A 23,443-nucleotide genomic window follows, 5' to 3' on the forward strand; every position below is an offset into this window, starting at 1 on the left:
GGAGAGTAAAGTGGAAAATTGATCTTCCGTGATGGCGGAGAAGCTGGTTTTGGAGGAGGAGAGTTGAGTAGTTATGAGAAGGGGCTGTGGGGACTTTAGGTAAAAGCTTTACTTTATGTTGTCAATTTTCTGCTTGAAGAATAAGGCAAAGTCTTCAGCTGAGATTAGAGGAGAGGGAGGCGCAGCTGGGGGACAGAGGACAAAATTGAAAGTACTGAATAGCTGTTTAGACTTGTGAGACGGGGAGAATATGAGGGATGAGAAGTAGGTTTGTTTTGCTGCAGTGAGTGTGGACTTGAAAGTAGTGAGGGTTTGTTTGAATGCGATGAAGTGCTTGTTGGAGTGGGATCTTTTCCATCTCCATTCAGCAACTCTGGAAGCCAGTCTCAGTTCTTTAGTCAGGCTGGTGTGACAGGGTTGCCTGTTGATTGTGTGAGCATTGGTATGTGTGAAGGGGGCGACCGATTCAGGAGCTGCAGCTGTTGTGGTGCTATATAAAGTGGCAGCAGCATCTGCATCGTGTAAGAGATTTCTGCGAGGGTGTGCAAGTTTGTGGATGGGGATTGTGGACTTGGAGAGGAGAGGGAAGAGAAATGTGAGTAAGTTGTGGTCATAAAGAGGGAGAGGTGAGTTAGAGAGGTTGGATAGGGAAGAGAGGGGGGTGAAGATGAGGTGCAGTGTGAGGCCATCTTTGTGGGTGGCTGCGGAAGACTATTAAGTGAGGCCGAAGGAGGGAGTGAGGGATAGAAGTTTAGAGATAGATGAGTGGGACGTGTCAATGGGGATGTTGAAATCTCCCATGATAATAGTGAGATTGTCAGCAGAAAGGAAATGAAGCAGCCAGGTGATGAAATGGTCTAAGAAGAGGGTGGCTGGACTTGGGGGCAGTAAATTACAGCCAGTTGGAGGTTGGAAAGGAAGAAGATACACAGTGCATCTCAAAAGAGGGGTGAGTAATGGAGGGTGGCAGTGGAATTGGGGAAAAGGAGCAGTTATCTGACAGGAGAAAACCAACTCCATGCTTGCCACTGGGGTGGGGGTTGTGGGAAAGGTGGAATCCGCCGTACGAAAGTGCAGCTGGAGAGGCCGTGTCAGAGGGGATGAGCCAGGTTTCGGTGATGTCGAGGAAGGAAAGTTTGTTAGTAATGAAAAGATCATGGAGGTAGGAAAGTTTGCTGCAGACAGAGCGAGCGTTCCAGAGAGCTCCTGTTAGTGGGACTGGGGAAGTGGGGGCTAGTCAGATGGGCATAAGGTTAAAAAGGTAGCAAAAATTTGTGATAGACCGAGGATGCGAGGTAGAAGTGACTGTGGGGACGTGGTGAGGAGGGCCAGGATTTGGAGAGATATCGCCGGCAGTGAGGAGGAGCAGAGAAAGTGTTAGTAGGTGGGAGCAGGAGAGAGCATGAGGCGGCTGTCTGTGTTTGGAGACAAAGGATTGAATGTTGAGGAACAGTTCTGAGGAGGAGGTGAGGTGGATGGGGAAGATGGAGGTTGAGATGACCACTTTCTTGCTAGGTGTATTGATTAGGGGGGTTAGTAGGAAGTGAAGGACTGTAGGGGTTAGAGTGAAAACAAACAGAAACATTGTTTACTGCGACTAAGTATCTAGTTCCCTTCAGTTCCCTTCTCTTTCGATTCTGGTATAATTCATAGCTGTATACTTCTTCAGAGCTGAACACTTTTATAATACACTTGTATGGTACACTGGGCAGACGCTCATCACTAATCAGAAGCATTTGGGCAATACCACATACAGTACTTGCATTTTCTTTCTTCTCTCTGTCACTAATGCCCCATTCTACATCCTGATTGTATCAGCGATAATTCACTTTATTGTGTAGGATAACTATTGGTGACAACAACTATTGTGTCCATAACATGTATAAATTGTGCGGTCACCAGTACAGAAAATCATTGTGCCACATTTACTTAAACTGCCTTTTTTGTCACTTTTAACATTTGCCTGCCTAGTGCCTAGGAGAAAAGTCTCAAAGTTTACTAACATGTTGCATGTAATGGTTTGTTGTACATAGAGAGCAGAAAATGGATTTGAAAGTGGAATCAAATGGAATTAAACTTACTGTACGTTGGTGGTCCTTTGTCAGTGGTTGCTGATGGGTTGATCATCAGGTTGGAGGATTAATCCCCACACTCGGCTTTGTGGTTACCAGTACAATCAATCAAAGGGCATAAAATATGGCAAAATAATAATAAAAACATAAATTATTCCCATATTCTATCTCCAGTTCTTTAGACTAGCACTTTATCACTAGTAAAACCTTGGATTTCTATAGATGTTAGATATGTAGATTTAATATAAAAGACAGAAAATTTTAAGTTTAAGGGGAATCTGTCACCAAGTTTTTGCTATGGAATCTGATAGTAGCTTAAGGTAAAGACAGAGACCTTGATTTCAGAGATGTATCACTTACTGGGCTGCTTGCTGTCATTTTGATAGAATCCCTGTTTGGTCTGATAAAGATGTCACTGGGTTTAAATCCCACCAAAGACAACATCTACAAGGAGTTTGTATCTTCTCCCCGGGTTTGTGTGGGTTTCCTTCGGGTTCTCCAGTTTCCTCCTACACTCCAAAGATATACTGATAGGGAATCTAGATTGGGAGCCCCAATGGGGACAGCGCCGATAATGTCCGCAAAGCGCTGTGGAATTAATGGCGCTATATAAGTGAGTAAAATAAATAAAATATAAAAAAGAATTAAGCGCATCACTTAACTAGCATAAGCCGCCGCCAGAAGTGTAGTCCAGTCAAGGACTGGAGTTCATTATTGGAAAAATTTATGCTACCAAGGTGGTGTAAATTTAAATGAATTAGAGGGGATAAGCTATTCCCTGTCATGCTCATGTTTCATCCATTTCGGCGAAGCTGGCCATGACTGGCCTGAAAATGTTGAAAAATTTTTGAACAACTTCCAAGCTTTGCTAACTTATAAATGGTGTTTTACAACAGAGAACTGGCATAAATACCTTTATGAAATCGGGCCCTAAATATTGCATTTTTTGGGGGACGTTGGTGACCAAAAACAGCAATTCTGGATTTTTTTTTTTATGCTCGGTCTTAACCCTATGGATTAAATAATTTAATATTTTGATAGGCCTTTTACTAATGTGGTAATACCAAAGATGCATTTTTATTTCTTATTTTTTTAGTTTAAAATTCGTTTTAGCTTATTTTTTTAATATTGAAAAAAATACATTTCTCTCACTTTTATTTTTTAGTCCCCCTGGGGATTGTTTGATCAGACAGTCGCCTTGCAGTTGGTTGCAGAAGATCCCTTCGTTTGGCATTACAGACACCTTCTTAGATCTGTCTCACTTCAGGACCCAGCGGTTACCTCCCTCCTACTAATTGACATCCAGGCCTGGGTGTTTAAATACTTGCTGTTTGCTACTGGCAGGAGCCGGTGATATTCACATGTTCTCTTGTGAAGGCTTGGAGCTGTTGCTGTCTGCTTACTTCCTCTCTGGTGCTTAGAGGACGTTCGGTGTAATCTCTCTGATGTTGGCTCAAGCTAAGTTACTTTCCCCTGTGTTTGTCTCCCTTCTTGTTTTTAATCATTAGTGGGGATCAACTAGTGCTCACCCTCCTCCCTTCCCTATCCAGGGCCAAGCTCTTGGGAGATACAGGGTTGAGGTTCCTGTGCGGCGATTGGTGAGGAACCAATATAGGGACAATAGGGGCGACAGGGTGATATCAGATCAGCCTAGGAGGTCTCCACCCCCCCCTCCTTAGTGTCTGGGCTCCCTTCCCTCTTCCCTTCATGTTGCACTTAGTCTTTCCCACACTTTGCGTGACAGTACTGTAGTAAATATCAAAGTCTCCTATGAAGACTTTAGTTGGGCTTCACAGGAGAACACCGATGGAGACAATGGGGGACTCCAGCAGACCTTTAGCTGTTATAACAACCCATTATCTCCTGGGTCGGCTCTATACACCCACAGGACTTACTACTACATCCTGGGGAGGGAAAGGGTTTTCTAGGGATCCAACTGGTGGGGCAATCATTGAGACTTCTTTTCCTTAGAACCAAGATGACAGCTGAGCAGTTGTGTAAAGAGGCTATAATAATGTGTACTGACAGCCGGTATTGGACATCCTGTTCTGCTTTGGGTTATGCCAACATGTGACAGCTGGTACCAATAACCAGCTGCAGAGATGGTGCATTAGTCCCGATTACTGCTTCCCCCCATCACCTCCAAAAGAGGAAGTTTGAAGACTCTTTCACCTTCCCTCTTTTACCCATGTTCATTTTTTTTAAAAGTGGTATATCCGAATATTTATTCATTTGTACCAATAAAACCCATTTTTAAATCTCTTCTGTTTTGCACATATCATGACCATACAGATGACCATCCAGTTGCCATTAGAGCCGTTCTTTAGTAGTTCAAGTGGCCCTGGTTGATTAAAGGCAGTGCAGTTTTTCTCAGCTGGCTTCCTGCAAAAATGGCTCTGCTGTGTCTAGAACAAAGCTTCTAAAGTGAAAGGTGAAGTCACAGTAAGGGGCAGAGCTCCTTCATTATAGTGCAGAGCTCATACAATTAAAAAGCGGTGTGCTTGTAAGAGGATCGACAAAATGCAGGACTGGGTCGTGTATAGAAGGGCTACAGCATGGGGGGGCTGAGGAAAGTGCTACACTACAGGATGGTGCTCTGTATACAGGGGCTGAGAGGAGAGATATCCTGTAGGATGGGCTGTACATAGACAACAGAAAGAAGAAATTTATTGCAGAATAGTGCTCTGTAGAGCGGGGCTGAAAGGAGGACATACAGCAGAATGGGACTTTAAGGAAAACTATACTGCAGGATGGCACTGTATACAGGGACTGAGATTAGTTGAGCCATGCTTGTTGTCTGCTGCTGAGAGACCAGTGATATGAAACTGCAACGGTTGCTCTATTGATGCATTTGACAGAGGATTATCTTCTGCTAAATGCATCAAGAGAGCGGTATTTGTAGTAGATCTATCAGCAACAGGCAACAAACACAACTCTGCACTGCCATTGTGGAGAAGTGCAGCAGAGTTGAGCTCTGCTAGGACCAGCTAACGATGTAAAACCACACTGCAGCTATACTTGTGTAGATAGCAGAAGATATAGTTGGTCCGGCAGGGTACTGTACAGGAGCAGAGAGTGCCCAGAGACATAAAGTGAATGCTATATTTAGATTAGATTGATGATAACTTAGAGAGGTAGGGCTTATCAGAAGCACACAGGAGTGGGTGAGGGGTCTGCAGCACTGTGGAAATATATAGTTTCAGCATATAAGAATATTCTGTTATGTGAAGCTTGATGCACAGAGGGGCAGATAAAGTTGAAAAAAGACAAAGGTACAAGAAATAAACTATTTTGGGCATAATCTGTATATTACCAATAAGTGTACATTTACTGTGCTCTGGGAAAATGGAAAAAGTAAAAGTAAAGTTATCCATTAACTAGAAAATATTTCACATAATAATAGAGCTCTATAAGTTGTTAAAAGTGTGTAACATTGTGTCAGATAATTACTGGTGGTGTTTTTTCCACAGTATAACAAAGTTTATATTCATATACAGTACATACACAATGCATCCACACACTGTGACTAATGAATTTGAATACATGAACTCCAATATCGCTGTAAACGTTAAAAACGTAAAGGTACTTAGCATTTTTTGACCAAAGAGTGCAAAAGACATCCAAGCACGTCAAGGTGTACCTGTTATGCCTGTATAGAAACTCACTTGGGAAAATAGATTATACACTAAAAAACTGCAACTAACCCTGCTGGTTCCTGTACAGACTATACAGTATATCCTGAATTTGCAGTCTCTAGTGGTGTCTGTGGCTGCAGAGATAGCCTTAACCAAAGACTAGGAGATGGCAACTCGGACCTAAACTGCCTAAACGGCTGTCAAGTTGCTTCACGTTCCTCCTGAAGAAACAGAAGTCAGAGCAGAGTGTAAATTACCTACAAGAGGAGAAGTGTGCTAAATAAAGGAAAGATCCCAGAGTGAGTGAAGCAATAAAATACAAAGAATAAAGCAAGTACTGTTAGCAAATATACTGTCTACTTCCTAATGATAAACCGAAGATAGGTGCAAGGTATAGCAAAGAAACAGAAAAGCGAAAACCCTTAGCTGGAATCTTTCAGACAGGCTCCAAACATCCATGGAATGTCAGAAAATCCAAATGAATCTATCACCAGCAGGAAACACCCACTGGGGAACAGAATATAAAGCTGTACTCAAAAGGTGATAGGAAGATACACGAAAACACCTGTGTTAAACTTGACAGACTGCAGCCAGCAGAACCCAAACACCAAGAGAAAAGGTGTGTCTCCTGTGGCTCGGCAGAAAGAGGAGCTGACCACAGAACACAAGCTCAAGGGATCAAATCCAGGAGCATGACAGTACCTTTCACTATGGTTGGTCCCTAGCCACTATATGTCCCACACCAGGCCTCAACCTTACCCATACAAGTTACACCTGGTTTCCTTTTCACTCCCCATTCAAATGAGGCCTGATTTGGCACATGGAGAGATAAGACATATAGAGGTTAGGGAAGATCCATATTTAAGTACACCTTGACGTGGCTGGATGGCTTTTGCATTCTTTGATCAAAACTTTTAAAGTTAATATTCAACTAGTAGCTTTGTACATAAAATGACAATGAAAACAGCCATAACATATGTCATAAAAGCATTGGAAAGCATTTGTAAGGGTATATTATCGAAGGGGAAATAAAAATAAACAATTTTCTATTCTTTTTCATTATAATAGCAAAGATATTTCAGAAAAGAAAAATGATGAAATCTTCCAGAAATGTTTTGGAATATAGGAGCAGACGTGTGTAGATTGTATAGGGAATGTGCAGCAAACCACAGTATATTGCGAAAATAGACATCTTGCTAAGTTATGCTCCATTTAATTTTCATTAAAACGAGAGCCAACAACTAAATAGCTAACCATGGAATACAGGCCAGGTCTGCCAGAAGAGAGGTACATGCTTTGTTAGAGGTTCTCTGCCCTACGTTACCCCCTGTTATGAGGCCATATGCTCATAGGGGACGTAGAACGGGGCCATCTTCATGAGACAAGCCTTTTAATTACTATAACTGGCTTAGTCTGTCACCTTTCCCCATTACTGTGCCGAGTCAATGTCCGGTCCGTACAATATTAATATTGTTTCCACTATTAGCTAAATGCAACTACATTGTATAATATATGAAAACACGAAGACTCTTAAAATATTGAGCATGTGTTTATTCATATCACTTTTAAGCATTCAAAGACAGATACATGTAGGTATGAAGCACCTCAAATATCTCCAGCACCAGAGAACTGACCATTACCTAAAAGCCTTCCCCTATAGACCAATGTATTGCTTTAAAGATCTCCACCCAAACTGTACTTTTGACAGTATTAGTATTCAAAAGCCACATGGCTGCACCTCCTGTAATTGAACATTGTCAAATTCTCTATATTTTGGTTACTAAAGATTTGGTTAGAAATCTTCTTTAAAGGGAATCTGTCACGAGGTTTTTCTATGGAATCTCAGAGCAGCATAATGTACGGGCAGAGATCCTGAGTCCAGCGATGTGTCACTTATTGAGCTGTGTGCTGACATTTTGATACAATCACTGTTTTCTCTGATCTACCAGTTCTCTGAATGCTGAGCCCTGTATAACCCCACCCACACCTCTGATTGGCAGCATTCTGTGTACACTGTACAGAAAACTGCCAATCAGTGGTGGGGGCGGGGTTACACAGAGCAGTTGACTAGGAGGTACAAGACACCTAGTCCTCTACTGATAATCTTCTGCTGATAAAACAATGATTTTATTGAAACAGCAACACATAGCCTTGTAAGTGACATATTGTTGTAATCAGGCTCTCTGCCCCTACATCATGCTGCTCTCATATTCCAAGGCAAAAATTCCCTTTAAGTCTTACTACAGGTTTACCATTCCTTTACACTGATTTGTAACCGAAGACCATGTGATAGTCATGGCAATAATACAGTATTATAGTGTCACTTCTCATCCTTCCATTGAGTAACTCTATCTTCTGGTTTAGCCCGGTGGAACCATTCAAACCATGACCCATCATATACAGCAGTATCTTCCTTGCCCAAAATAAATGAAGCCAATACCAGCTGGCACGCAGTGACACCGCGCCGACAAGTTATAGTCAATGGCTTTGTCAGGTCAATTCCTTTTTCTTTAAAAAGTTGCTTCATTTCTTCTGGGGATTTCTCGAATCCTTCTTCTGTCAAGAAACTTGTAAATGGGAGGTTCAAGGATCCAGGAATATGACCAGGGATTATCACTGTAAATAATAAAGAGATAGTGAGATTGGAGAACCAAGCAACCTATCACTGACATCAGTGTTGTAGAGCTCAGTTCTCAACTTGCGGTGACCAGTGTAATGCTTAATTTTTTTAAACTTCTTCCTGACCGGACAATTTTCTGTTTTTACGCTTTCTTTTTTTTCACATAGGACATAAAATCAAGAAAAATCTCACAGAAAAAGAAACTGCCTTACCAACACCAGGTCAGATTACCAATGCACTACCAGGAGATCCCATGATAAAGGCGGGGTCAGCACAGGTGCAAAATACTGATGCAACAGCCACTCACTAACCTACCAATTCATGGAGGGGGTGATTGCTTAGTAATATAAATGCACACAGAAGAGGCTTGCATAGGGCGCCAGTCACACAAGTACGTGTGGTGCACAGTGTCTGGCTTACAGCCTATTGATGACGCCCATACTATTAGATCAAAATGGCTGCCCAGCACTATATAAGTTGAACATGTTCCGATTTCGAAGGGAAGTAAGCATGATACTTCTTTTCATCTTCTTCGCTAAGTTTCCTTAACCGATCACTACATCTACGGTCCTCAAAGTCGCCCATTTTATGGTGCTCCTTCAAAAGAGCGCAAACAGCACATCTTGATACCCCAGTCTGCTTTGAAATCTTTGCTTGGAAGAGACCTGGCCGATGCAGTATAACTACCTTGTGTCTATTTGCTCTGTTCATTCTTGCCCTGGTGTGTGACATGAAACGGTCTTCCACAACCTCACCTTTGTAGCAGGGTTTGGCTGTTCCTCACCTCCTCCTACAAAGCTGTTTCTGTTTCAGTTAATGACTGTGTTTCAACCTATATATTAAAATGATCTTTATCACCTGTTGTTACCCATACACCTGACTATAATCCTACAAAATCTCCGACTTTGTGCAAGTGTACCTGGAAGAATTGATGCTATTTTGAAAGCAAAGGGCGGTCTCACCAAATATTGATTTGATTTAGATTTATCTTTTGCTTACTTTACGTTTTGTTAAGTTAATTTTATATCAATTACTGTAATACTTTTAATTCTTTAAAGCATTTTTCCTACACCAGCCTAAAACTTTTGCTCTGTACTGTATATATATTATACACACACACACACCTCTCTCCTTCTATATGAATAAAATTAATAGTAGTGCATATCACAGCCATGTAAATGCACAGTAATCACTCAACACTATTTAAAGTCAAGTCATGACATGTTAACTAGTATAGACAGGTCTACTACAATAAAGCATGCGTGGGAATCCATACACTGCTTAGCATGCATAGACTGTTTGCTCCTGCTAAATAATGGCGATTACAAAATAGCAAACGCAGTACGTGATATTCTGATCATTTAAGGTAGATATTTTGAAAAACTTTTTAGTTCATATATACCAGTTTTCTTAAAGGGAACATGTCACTAGGTTTTTCCCATATAAAGTAGGGCCAGCACCTGTAAGTCCTATGTGACAGCATTCTAGAATGCTGTCTATATGTCTTCAATATGCTCTGCATAGCACAAAAAAGAGCTTTTATTATATTCACCTACTGGCTGGTCCGGTCCAATGGGCATCTCTGGTCTTGATCCGGCGCCTCCTCTTTTGTTACGATCACCGTCCTCCTTCTTGCTTTGTGTATATGTCGAATTCTACTTCATCCACACATTGTCCTCCATCAACTTCCTATGCAGGCACACTTCTCTAAGCCATACCGAGGGCAGAGCAAAGGATTGTAGTGCACATGCGTCGGTGCTTTCTGGCCTTTCCCGGCGCATGTGCACTGCAGTACTTTACTCTGCGCTCGGCAGGCCAGAGAAGTGCGCATGCACAGGAGTGCGATAGAGGACACTGAGTGGATGACATAGGATTCGTCATCAACACTAAGCAGGGAAGGTGGACGGTGATCGCAACGAGAGAAGGCGCCGGATCAAGACCAGCAACGTCAATCAGTGGATTCTTTGCATGAAAGAAACTCAATAAATAAAACACCCACCATATATATGACCAAGTTTTAACCCCTTAAAGACCGGAGCATTATCCGTTTTTGTGTTTTCATTTTTTGCTCCCCTTGTTCCCAGGGCCGTAACTTTTTTATTTTTCAGCCAATATGGCCCTGTGAGAGCTTATTATTTTGCGGGACGAGTTGTACTTTTGGTTTTACCATATCGTGTACTGGAAAACGGGTAAAAAAATTCCAAGTGCGGCGAAATTGGAAAAAAAGTGCAATACCACAGGTTTTTTTTTTTTTACCACGTTCACTGAATGCTAAAACTGACCTGCCGTTATTATTCTCTAGGTCATTACCAGTTCGTAGACATCAAAGATGTCCAGGTTCTTTTTTATTTAAGTGGTGAAAAAAAAATCCAAAGTTTGCTTAAAAAAAAAAAAAAAAAATGGTGCCATTTTCCAAGACCCGTAGCTTCTCCATTTTTCATTATCTGGAGCCAGGTGAGGGCTTATTTTTTGTTCGCTGAGCTGACGTTTTTATTGATAGCATTTTGGGGTAGATACGATCTTCTGATCGCCCGTTATTGCATTTTATTGCAATGTTGCGGCGACCAAAAAAATGTAATTCTGGCGTTTAGAATCTTTCTCTCGTTACGCGGTTTACCGATCGGATTAATTCTTTTTTTATATTGAAAGATCGGGCGATTCTGAACGTGGCGATACCAAATATGTGTCAGTGTGTTCTTTTTTATTGTTTTATTTTGAATGGGTCAAAAGGGGGGTGATTTTAGTTTTTTTATTTTATTTTATTTATTTTTTTTAAACTTTTTGCATGCTTCTATAGTCTCCGTAGGAGACTAGAGGCAGCAGTTACCTAATCCCCTCTGCTACACACAGGTGATGACGAGCTGATCGCCTGTATGTAGCAGATTTGCTCACTTGTTATGAGCGCCGACCACTAGGCGGCACTCATAGCAATCTGGCCATGACAACCACAGGGGTCTCCTGCAGACCCCGGGTTGTCATGTCAACCCATCGGTGACGGGGTCACCGATTGGCGGGGTAAGTGACGCCTATCCGGTCTGAGCGAGTTAAATGCCGCTGTCAGAGATTGACAGCGGCATTTAATTAGTTAACAGCCGTGAGTGGATCGCAATTCCACCCGAGGCTGTTGCGGGCACATGTCAGCTGTATAAATCAGCTGACATGTGCCCAGAAAGGTGCGGGCTCAGCGCCGGAGCCCATGCTGAACAGGGGGTGATGATGTGGTGAGTACTATTACGTACCACGTCATAAAGGGGTTAAGCTAAAAATACGTTTGTATCCATTCTGTAGTAGACTTTCTAAACCCCCATACACTTGAATTATACATTTTTTGGGGGGTGGATTTTCCAAGGCAAATACACTTATCAATGTGGTGAAGAGCTCGTGTGCATGGCTGTATTTTTGTGATCCGACAAAACATTGGATCGCACTCCAAGAGTGTTATGCTATAGAGCCGTGTATATGTCTTATTTCTTACTCTAAGGGAGAAAAAATCGTAGCATACCAGAGTTTGATCTGATATTCGGACCGCACTCGGCCATGCAAATCCAGAGAAAAGATTGGACTGCACTCGGATGACATCCGAGTGCAGTTTGATTTCCACGGACTGAGATAATGGAGAAGATGGAGAATTTTTTTTCTCCATCTTCTCCTTATCTGAGAGAATCGTCTCACACTATGATCACGCTCTGATTAGACTAAGATTAGCATAATCAAACCGATTCTCTCGGATGAGAGAATATATGCTGTCTGCGTTTACCGTTAGACTGGGTTCAGAAGGCAGTATTTTTGATCCAATCATAGTAATCCGCGTGCTTATGCACACTTGCATTTTTTTTTCACACAGACCACCGTTTTACAGTTCAGGCTAGTGCATGTCAATAGCAGGCAGCTCCTGCACACATCCATGATGAAAACTAATTTTTGAATAGGTTAAAAAAGTGACATAAGACGGAATATATTTGCTGTGCAAAAAATGAACATAATGCACAGCAACATCAATGTCGCTTTGATGTTGCTGTGCATTATGTTCATTTTTTTTGCTGCAATTTTGCGGCGCTTTTTCATGCATATTTGAAGCCGAATCCGCCTGAAAAATGCATCATGTGCACAAACCCTTAGGCTATGTGCCCACGATGCAGAAATGCTCCGGATTTTTCATGAAAACGCATGTACAATCCGCATGTACAATCCGCATGCGTTTTTTCTGCCAGGGAGATGCAGAAACGCTCAGGAAAAATCCGGAGCAGTTCTGCATCTTGGGCTCATAGCCTTAAAGAGTTTTTTTTTCCCATGTGGATTTTGGGGGCAAAATCTGCACAAAAAGTGTGAGTGTGAACAAATCCTTAGGGGTTAATCTTGGACTGTAGCTATATACATAGTTATCAGCTATAAACAGCTTAGTAACTACTTATTCTAAAGGTCTGTCAATTGAGCAACACAGATAACTATGCAGATAGCTACTGTCCTGGAATAACCCCATTAAAGGAGCCACACCAGTTTGTGCTTTTTTTCTGTATTTACTCATAACGTCCTTTATTTAAAAAAAAAAAAAAAAAAATTATTAGGTCTCACCTTCTCCAGGTTCTGGCTCCACACCCAGGTATCGTCCCTCAGAACGTGAATCTACCAGCTGGAATTCTTTCGTGTTCCTGTTCCTCTGAATATCCTCATATGACTTCACCAAAGAAGGGTTCAGAACTGCTCGAAAAGACTCAGTTTTCGGCTTCTCCACTTCAGAAGTCACAGGAAGACCTTGCTTCACCCAATTTCTGAAGCCCCCATCCAGAACAGACACCTTACTGTGCCCAAAAACCCTAAACATCCACCAGGCTCTTGCGGCGTAGTAAACACCAACTTGATCAGCGTCATAAATTACAACGTGGGTATCGTTGTTGATGCCAAGATCGCCCACGTATTTAGAAAAGTACGATTCGCTGGGGATCATCACTTCATATGGAGACGTTTGCTCTTTGCATTCATCTATATCAAAATATAAAGCTCCTGGTATATGTGTTTCTTCATACTCCTTGCGTCCATCTCTGATAGGTGGGTAGTAGAAGGACGCATCCAGGACGCGTAGGGCTGCTCCTGACTTGCAGGTTTTCAAGGCCTCGGAAAGCCAGTTTATGGAAACCAGAGCTCGGGAGAGAAGTTGATGAGACATGCTGCACACTCACTCTGAAGTTTGGCAGTGACTTTCACATGGAGATTATGCAAGGGCGTTCAGAGTGCACTTGGAATTGCTTCCTGGAGGCTGAACTTGGAATTTGTCAATCTTTTTCTAACTCCTCAACTTTATTCGAATCCACTTTACAGTTTACGGTTGAGAAACCCGTGCACATACCTCCTACAATTCCTTCATTTCTTACTCTGAAACACTTAATCTTTAATAAATATTTCTAACTTCTTAATCCAGGCAGTAGAAAGGTTAAACTAGACTTACAAAAGTATCGGTTTAATTAATAAGGCTTATCAAGAGAAATACCTGGTAAAATATAACCTTTATTAAACCATTCCATTAAAAATAACTAGTAGAAAGGTTAACCTACGAAAAGCAGAGGACAGGTCATCGCATTCTGGTCTTGAATGAAACAGTAAAGAAACAAAAGTGTAAATGAAAAAAAAAAGGAATAAAAACTAAAAAGCAAAATAAACATTTTAAAGAGTTCTCACTGTGCCAGTTTTTTTTGCGCTGGAAAACGCAGCAATAAATGGTAAAAACACTAAAAGAATGAACATATTTATTTCTATGTCAGAACGACTTGTTTGTATGTTCATGCTTTCGAGCGTTTTAAAGGGGTATTCCCATCTCCAAGATTCTATCCCAATATGTAGTAGGTGTAACATACCTCCCAACTTTTGAAGAACAGAAAGAGGGAAATATCATGTGGCGAGCGTAGCGAGGCACGGCAAATTTTTGGCCCCAATTCACGCCCATTTACCATTTCTTTCTCCCCTGGCAGGAGGAGTTGTCAAAGGGGCTCTGGTAATGAGGGGCATTCAGCAGATGCCTGAGACTGCAGGGCGTAGACCCAAATCCAGGACTATCCACTGTATCCGGGGCAATTGGGACTAGAGATGAGCAGATTGATTCCCAGGTCTCTGGTCCAGCGTCCAGGTCAGTGGTATCTGGCGGATGGATAGGAGACCATGAATCTCTAACCATCCGGCGTTCCCGGCGGCTTTTGATCACCCCGGGCCGGAGCGACATCATCTGTGCGTCCTGCTCATCTCTCGTTGTAGATTATTTTTTGTTCCCTCATTCACAGTCGGAGTCGCCAGACCTTTCTCATCTTTATGTAACATCACTATACGACATCTGGATTTTTGTGTATGTAAGGCCATGTTCACACGTTGCAGAAATACTGTGCTTTTTGTTTTCTGCAGGATCCGCACCAAACTCCACAATAAGAATCAAAGCTTTTCTGTACTGTTAAAAAGCATTTAAAACTCTGCTTCATATCTGCCCCAAAATGGCATCAAATAAGTGGGAAAACACATAAAAGAAACGCAGCAAAGACGCCATAATCAGAGATTGTTACTGCGTTGTTTGGTGCGGACACCTGCAGAAAAAAAGCAGCATTTATGCTACGTGTGAACACGACCTCAGTATTACCGTTTTATTACATTTTTATGGATTTAATAAAGAAAAATATAAATTACACCATTTTTTCTACGTCCTTTACCGATCCCCATAAATAATCTGATCGCTGTGTTGTGTGGGTCGCTACGATTACAGGGACATCAAATATGTCCGTGTTATTTGCTGATTTGTGATGTTCATTATTTAAAAATAAACGCATTAAAAATAACTTTTTTTTCATTATCAAGTGTACTTTTAATAATTTTATAAGATGAAAAAAATGTCTTAGGGTATGTGCACACGATCAGGTGCCACTGCGGGTTTGACGCTGTGTGTTTATGCAGCGTCAAACCCGCAGCGTCCAAATGTTACAGCATAGTTGATGGGATTTGTAGAAATCCCATGTCCACTATGCGTCTCCGTACACCCGCAGAAATTGACATGTGGCACGTCTTTCCAGACCGCTTCATGTCAATGTCTCTTGCCGATCCGCATGCGGGCTTTCTCCGTAGACCTAACATCTATGATGAAAGTCCGCAGGTGAAAAAATTAATAAAAATGGCGCCGCTCATTTGCATATTGAGCGGAAGCTGCAGGTGGCTATTTCGCAGCGTCGGGGCCGCAGGCTGGTACGCATCGTGGGCACCTACCCGGATTCTCCCTGTAGAATAAAAATCCATACATTGTACACAGCAGTGTATTTCTATGAGTTCTATCAGCCTAGTCAGAGTCTGCAGTACAAATCAAGTACATGGAATCCTCCTAATGACACCACTGGAGCTTGTAGCTCAGCACACTAAGGCTCCCATCTTTCTGTAATGCGAGTTCAAGACCTGCGTAGACACTAACAAAAACTTTTTTTAATTGTTTATTATTTTTAATACTTTTAGGCTATGTGCCCACGTTGCATAAATGAAGCAGAAAATTTCTGCTTCATTTCTGCAAGTCCTCTCCCGGAAAAACGCATGCGGAATTCCGCACGCGTTTATCGCGCATTTTTCGCGCGTTTATCACGCGTTTTCCACATGCGGAATTGCCTTGCGTTTTTTATGCATTGGACAAAGGCAATTCTGCTTGTGGAAACGCAAAATTAATTGACATGCTGCGGATTTTTGAACGCAGCATAAACGCTGCGGAAAAATCCGCAGCATGTGCATAGAACTTGCGGAATCCCATTGGGGACCATGGGGTGCGGGTTACCAAGCGTTTTACAAGCGTTTCCGCTGCGGAAATTCCGCATCAAAAACGCTTGAAAAACGCTACGTGGGCACACAGCCTTAGGCTACATTACCACAATCAGGAACAGCAGCGCTTTGGTCGCAGCGTATTCTCGCTGCGTCCAAAACGCTGAGTTCTAATCACGCAGGTAAATCCGCATGTGTTCACTGAACCATGTGGAGTTACCGCATCCAATATGATTCTATTGTGGAAATTTCATAGTAGAGACCAGCGTCTCCACAACAGAAATTGACGTTCTGCGGCTTGTAAATCTGTGCCGCTGGCGAGTTTACGCATCGTTAAACAGAAGCACGGTGGGCTAATGTAGAACGCAGCATTTTGGATGTAGCACAGGTGAGCGGCATCCAAAACGCTGCCATTACGGAGTGTGGGCTCATAGCCTTATAGGAACAAGATAAATATTTTTCTTCACCTCAGTATACAGCCAATATAAAAATAGATTGTTATATATACAATGTATTTCTATGGGGCTGTATACTCTGCTACTGGACTCATTGCATTGTAGAGTCAAGATAACCAAAATCTCCAATCTTTATCATTATGTGCTGTAGCTCAGTGGTTAGAGCACACAGTGTGTGAGCTGCATGCCCACTGCGTTTTTCAATTATTTTTCCCGCACAATTTCTGCAGCGAAAACGCTTAAAAAACGCTTTGTAATACGTGCCCCATAGTCCCCAATGATAATCCGCATGTGCTGTGCACAAGCTGCGGAAATTTCCGCTGTGGATTATCATTGCTGAAAAATATGAAGCATGTCCATTATTTTCTGGATACACAGCGTAATTGCCGCCATTGACTTGCATTGAATCGCTTAATATCCGCATCACTACATGTGCACATGCAGATATTAAGCGGTTCAATGTGCGGATGGTACCCGGGTCTGGAGAAGAGGAGACTCTCCTCCAGACCCGGGTACCATAGTACCTGTTAAAAAAAGTATTTAAAGTAAAAAATAAACATGATACTTACCTGCCGATGGCCGACGGTTACCATAGTTATGCGTCCTGGCTCTCCGGCAGCTCGCGATGGTCTAAAAGGACCTGCCATGACATCATTTAGTCATGTGACAGGTCACGCAACAGCTGACGTTGGCGGTCGCGTGACCTGTCACATGACTAAATGACGTCATGAAAGGTTCTTTTAGACCATCGCGAGCCGTACAAGAGACCGGACGCACCGGAGAAAAGACCGGGGGCCATCGGAAGGTGAGTATAATGTTTTTTTTATTTTTTACCATTTTTATTCTTTTACTATAACTTGGTCACACTATATAAAATCCATGTCGGTTGCATGGATTTATATAGTGTGACGAAGTTGTCAAGCACTTTCCAAGTGATGCTAAAATCGCTTGGAAAAGCGTTTGATAACCCGCATGCAGAAATTCATGCAAAGACGCTTGACCAACACTTCTACCTGGCAGGAAAAACACATGTAAAATCCGCATGCGTTTTTCCTGCCAGGCAGAAGTGGAAAAAATATGCAGCATTTCTGCATCGTGGGCACATAGCCTTAGTCCCAGATGAGACAGATATCAGGAGTGAGAGGATGTGAATATATAATTTAATTTATGCACTAAGAGATGATTGGCCCACCCCCCGAGGAGGAGGAGCTACAAAGCGATGAGAACGTCGGAGAGAGGTGAGGTAAGTATATATGTTGGGAAAACAGCTGAGCCGTGACGGAATGCGGGAATGAGCCCTCAAAGCGGGACAGTCCCGCAGAAACCGGGACGCTTGGGAGCTATGGGTGTAATAATAATAATATTAGCAGATACCTGCAATTAGAATTGTAGTATAGTTCTTCAGATTCGCTGTGTCTCTTTCCTCATGTGCAGGCATTGCAGGACCTTAGGTATCCATGGTTACGACCACTGATATAGTGACAGTTAGTTAGGTGCTAGTGGCCGTAACCATGGATACCTAAGGTCCTGCAATGCCTGCACATGAGGAAAGAGACATAGCGAATCAGAAGAACTATACTACATTTCTAATTGCAAGTATCTGCTAATATTATTATGCCTACTACATATTGGGATAGGATCTTGGAGATGGGAATACCCCTTTAAACATTTCAATAGATGTAAAGCATTTGAAAGAAGTAAGGCTATGTTCACATGTCCATATACGTTTAGTTGAGGCGGACACCAAGACACAGTCGACTACATTTTGATGTCTGACAAAGCACACAGTGACTCCGCCTGTATCATTATAGTCAGCGCATATGGCTGAAGCCCAGTTTGAGGCTTCGGACGTAAGCTCCGACTAAGCAACTGAACGTATACCAAAACGCTATCTGAACATAGCTTGAGATGTACATTTTTCATATGCTCAATACTTAACAATAAAAGTCAGTGGGTAGCTTAAATGCCCAGACAATTTTTGCACCTTTTTTTTTTTTTATAGCTAACCAGCATTTTCATTATTGCTTAATAGAGTTCATCAAACAACCAGAAAAAAACACTAAAAAAGTGCTAGCAGTGAAAAATGCTTCAAAAACGCTTAGGAGTTGACCAGAGAAAAGGCGAGTTTCCTGAAGCATCTTCTGCTTGAAAAACAAGGGGGAAAAAGCTCCACACACCATTAAGTTAGTTTACTGAGTTGAAGTGGTAGGCTTGTTTAATCCCTTAATGACCGGAGCATTTTCCGTTTTTGTGTTTTTGCTTTTTGCTCCCCTTGATCCTAGAGTCATAACTCTTTTACTTTTTGGTCAATATGGCCATGTGAGGGCTTATTTTTTGCGGGACGAGTTGTACTTTTGAACGACATCACTGGTTTTACCATTTCGTGTACTGGAAAACGGGAAAAAAATTGCAAGTGTGGTGAAATTGCAAAAAAAGTGCAAATCCATAGTTTTTTTTTTTTTTACCACATTCACTGACTGCTAAAACTTACCTGCCATTATTATTCTCCAGGTAATTACGAGTTCGTAGATACCAAACATGTATAGGTTCTTTTTTTATTTAAGTGGTGAAAAAAAAATCCAAAGTTTGCTAAAAAAAACAAAAAAATTGCGCCATTTCCGAGACCCGTAGCGTCTCCATTTTTGATGATCTGGGGCCGGGTGAGGGCCTATTATTTGCATGCCGAGTTGACGTTTTTATTGATACCATTTTGGGGTAGATCCGTTGTTCTGATCGCCTGTTATTGCATTTTATTGCAATGTTACGGCGACCAAAAAACTTAATTCTGGCGTTTAGAATGTTTTTCTCGTTACGCCGTTTACAGATCAGATTAATTCTTTTTTTATCTTGATAGATCAGGCGATTCTGAAAGCGGCGATACCAAATATGTGTATGTGGGTTATTTTTTATTATTTTATTTTGAATGGAGCGAAAGGGGGGGGTGATTTAAACTTTTATATATATATTTTTTTTTTTATATTTTTAAAAACATTTTATTTTTACTTTATGCATGCTTCAATAGTCTCCATAGGAGCAGCACTTGCCTGATCGGCTCTGCTACATACAGGCGATGAGCAGATCACCTGTATGTAGCAGATTTGCTCACTTGCTATGAGCGCTGACCACTGTGCCATTGTCAGAGATTGACAGCGGCATTTAACTAGTTCACAGCCGAGGGTGGATTGCGATTCCACCAGCGGCTGTTGCGGGCACATGTAAGCTGTATAAATCAGCGGACATGTGCCCGGTTTAGTGCGGGCTCAGCGCCGGAGCCCACGCTGAACCAGGGGTCACGTCGGAGTGCGTACTATTACGTACCACTTCGTAAAGGGGTTGAAGAGATGGGTTTTTAAAGTTCGCTTGAAGATGTTGGGGCTAGATATCAGTCAGATTGTCTGGGGTAGACCATTCCAGAGAACTGGCGCAGCACGAGAGAAGTCTTGGAGACGGAGGTGCGAGGTTCAGATTATGGGGGATGTTAGTCTTAGGTCACTTGTAGAACGGAGGGCACGTGTAGGGCGATAGGCTGAGATGAGAGAGGAGATATAAGGTGGTGCAGAACTGTGGAGAGCTTTGTGGGTGAGAGCGATTAGTTTATATTGGACCCTGTAGGGAATGGCACAAAATTGAGGCATCGGTGAAGAGGTTGGACAGAAATACGACTCTGGCTGCCGCATTCAGGATGGATTGGAGAGGAGAAAGTTTGGTAAGAGGGAGACCGATCAGAAGAGAGTTGTAGTAGTCCAGACGAGAGTCAATAAGAGCGACAGTAAGAGTTTTAGCAGTTTCAATGGTGAGAAAAGGTCGGATGCTGGAGATGTTTTTAAGATGCAGGTGATGGAGCGAGTGAGTGATTGGATATAGGGAATAAAGGAAAGTTTAGTGTCGAATACGACCCCAAGGCAGCGGGTGTGCTGCTTGGGAGTTATGGTTGAACCCTCCAAGGTAATTTCAATGTCAGGTAGAGTTAGGTTAGTAGAGGGGAGAAACACAAGGAGTTCAGTTTTGGAGAGATTCAGTTTAAGATAGAGGGAGGACATGATGTTAGAGAGAGAAGACAAACAATGTTTGGTATTTTGTATTAGGGTAGGGGTGATGTCAGGGGAAGAAGTGTATAATTGGGTGTCATCAGCATAGAGATAATACTGGAACCCAAATCTACTGATTGTTTGTCCAATAGGGGCAATGTATAGAGAGAAGAGGAGGGGGCCTAGGACTGAGCCTTGCGGAACCCCGATAGTAAGGGGACAAGGAGAGGAAGAGGAGCTGGCTAAAGAAGCAGTGAAGGAGCGGTCAAGAGAGATAGGAGGAGAACCAGGAGAGGATGGTGTCCTTGAGGCTGATAGAGCAGAGCGGAGCATAGTGAGGAGGAGCTGGTGATCCACAGTGTCAAATGCAGCAGAGAGAGATCCAGAAGAATCAGCAGGGAGCAGTGACCATGGGATTTAGCTGTTAGTACATCATTAGAGAGGGCAGTTTCAGTAGAGTTTAAAGAGTGGAAACCAGATTGTAAAGGGTTGAGAAGAGTGTTATCTGAGAGATAGCGGATGAGCCAGTCACAAGTGGGTGCAGAGCCAGTCACACCAGTGGATGCAGAACCAGTCACACCAGTGGATGCCGAGCCAGTCACAAGTGGGTGCAGAGCCAGTCACACCAGTGGATGCAGAGCCAGTCACAAGTGGGTGCAGAGCCAGTCACACCAGTGGGTGCAGAGCCAGTAACACCAGTGGGTGCAGAGCCAGTAACACCAGTGGATGCAGTGTCTGTCACACCAATGGGTGCAGTGTCTGTCACACCAGTGGGTGAAGAGCCAGTCACACCAGTGGGTGCAGAGCCAGTCACACCAGTGGGTGCAGACCCAGTCACACCAGTGGATGCAGAGCTAGTCACACCAGTGGGTGCAGTGTCTGTCATATCAATGGGTGCAGAGCCAGTCACACCAGCGGGTGCAGAGCCAGCCACACCAGTGGGTGCAGAGTCAGTCACACCAGTGGGTGCAGACCCAGTCACACCAGTGGATGCAGAGCTAGTCACACCAGTGGGTGCAGTGTCTGTCATACCAATGGGTGCAGAGCCAGTCACACCAGCGGGTGCAGAGCCAGCCACACCAGTGGGTGCAGAGCCAGCCACACCAGTGGATGCAGAGCCAGTCACACCAGTGGGTGCAGAGCCAGTCACACCAGTGGATGCAGAGCCAGTCACACCAGTGGGTGCAGAGCCAGTCACACCATTGGGTGCAGAGCCAGTCACACCAGTGGGTGCAGTGTCTGTCACACCAGTGGGTGCAGAGCCAGTCACACCAGTGGGTGCAGAGCCAGTCACACCAGTGGATGCAGAGCCAGTCACACCAGTGGGTGCAGACCTAGTCACACCAGTGGATGCAGAGCCAGTCACACCAGTGGGTGCAGAGCCAGTCACACCAGTGGATGCAGAGCCAGTCACACCAGTGGGTGCAGACCTAGTCACACCAGTGGATGCAGAGCCAGTCACACCAGTGGGTGCAGAGCCAGTCACACCAGTGGATGCAGAGCCAGTCACACCAGTGGGTGCAGAGCCAGTCACACCAGTGGGTGCAGACCTAGTCACACCAGTGGATGCAGAGCCAGTCACACCAGTGGGCGCGGAGCCAGTCACACCAGTGGATGCAGAGCCAGTCACACCAGCGGGTGCAGAGCCAGTCACACGAGTGGGTGCAGTGTTTGTCACACCAGTAGGTGCAGACCAAGTCACACCAGTGGATGCAGAGCCAGTCACACCAGTGGATGCAGAGCCAGTCACACCAGTGGATTCAGTGCCAGTCACACCAGTGGATGCAGTGCCAGTCACACCAGTGGGTGCAGTGTCTTTCACACCAGCGGGTGCAGAGCCAGTCACACCAGTGGGAGCAGTGCCAATCACACCAGTGGGTGCAGTGTCTGTCACACCAGTGCCGTCCACTTTTTCAGCAATCGGTAATGCTACATAAGTGTTACTTTTGCTTTTCTTCGCAAACATGAACAGCTGCTCCCTCTAGTGTCCAACGGTAGAACATATGAAAAATACAAATGTAAGTTTTCATATTTTCAACAATTAAAAACAACAACAAAAAAAAAAAATAAAAAAATGGTTGTAGATTGCATTGATATATATTTTTTTCTTTTGTGGCGAGAAATTCTCTTCAAAGGACCCATCATAGACACATAGGAAATTAACAGGTTACTTTTCATTCACATATTAAAGGGAATCTGTCAGTAGGATCGTCCCTCCTAAACCATCTAAATGGGCAGGTAGGTCATAGGAAGCTGAATAAAATTATACCTTGATATCTGCAATTTTATGCATTATTCCTGAGAAATCCATGTATTTCTTTTTTTTGATTCAAGGCTATGGGCCGGACAATGATCTGCATGACAATCTGCTGCCAGAGCTTATTTTAAAGGGAATCTGTCAGCAGCTTATTATCAATAGGCAATGTACACAAAAAAGCTGTGGTGTGGACGGGGTTAGCTTTCTGAGCTCGGCTGCATGCTACAACTAAAAGCTCTGATTGTGTCAGAACTGCTGAACCCAGTAATCTAAGTGACACATTGCTGGGATCAGGTTCTCTTTTCCTACGTCATGCTACGCTCGTGTGAGGTAGCAAAAACCCTGGTGACAAATTCCTTTGAAATGAAGAGACTGTTACCAGTGTGAGACATGTAACTAAAAAGGAACAGTAGAACTGAACTTTGTCTCCTTACAAACACATTTGCTACAGCTCTCACAGCTCTGCTGCATTGCAACCCTGACTGCCTGTGAGATGGAAGCGGAAGCTGAGAGGAACCTGCAGATGTGTTAGGTATAATCACACACAGCTCTGCAGTGAGATCAGGAGAGCAGAGAGCGGCCATTACACATCACACTGGTAGCACTGGT

General features: G+C 43.2%; 1 protein-coding gene across 1 annotated transcript; it reads right to left on the bottom strand.

The window, feature by feature from the left end:
- Positions 1–7,243: 7,243 nt before the first annotated feature.
- TST (thiosulfate sulfurtransferase) lies at positions 7,244–13,544 on the bottom strand. The gene is made up of 2 exons (XM_073644377.1): positions 12,900–13,544; positions 7,244–8,323 (listed from the first exon to the last, which is right to left on the bottom strand). Exons 1-2 carry the CDS (start codon positions 13,489–13,491, stop codon positions 8,028–8,030), a joined length of 888 nt encoding a protein of 295 aa, XP_073500478.1. The 5' UTR covers positions 13,492–13,544; the 3' UTR covers positions 7,244–8,027.
- Between the last annotated feature and the right edge of the window lie 9,899 nt (positions 13,545–23,443).

The sequence above is a fragment of the Phyllobates terribilis genome, unplaced genomic scaffold (assembly GCF_046119375.1).
Source record: "Phyllobates terribilis strain yellow unplaced genomic scaffold, ASM4611937v1 Scaffold_8__6_contigs__length_399053987, whole genome shotgun sequence".
Classification (NCBI taxonomy): domain Eukaryota; kingdom Metazoa; phylum Chordata; class Amphibia; order Anura; family Dendrobatidae; genus Phyllobates; species Phyllobates terribilis.

Coding starts and splice junctions, on each gene's coding strand:
- TST (XM_073644377.1), bottom strand. CDS start 13,491: ATGTCTCATCAACTTCTCTCCCGAGCTCTGGTTTCCATAAACTGGCTT. Junction 8,324..12,899: donor GGAGCCAGAACCTGGAGAAG/GTGAGACCTAAT, acceptor TATTATTTACAG/TGATAATCCCTGGTCATATT.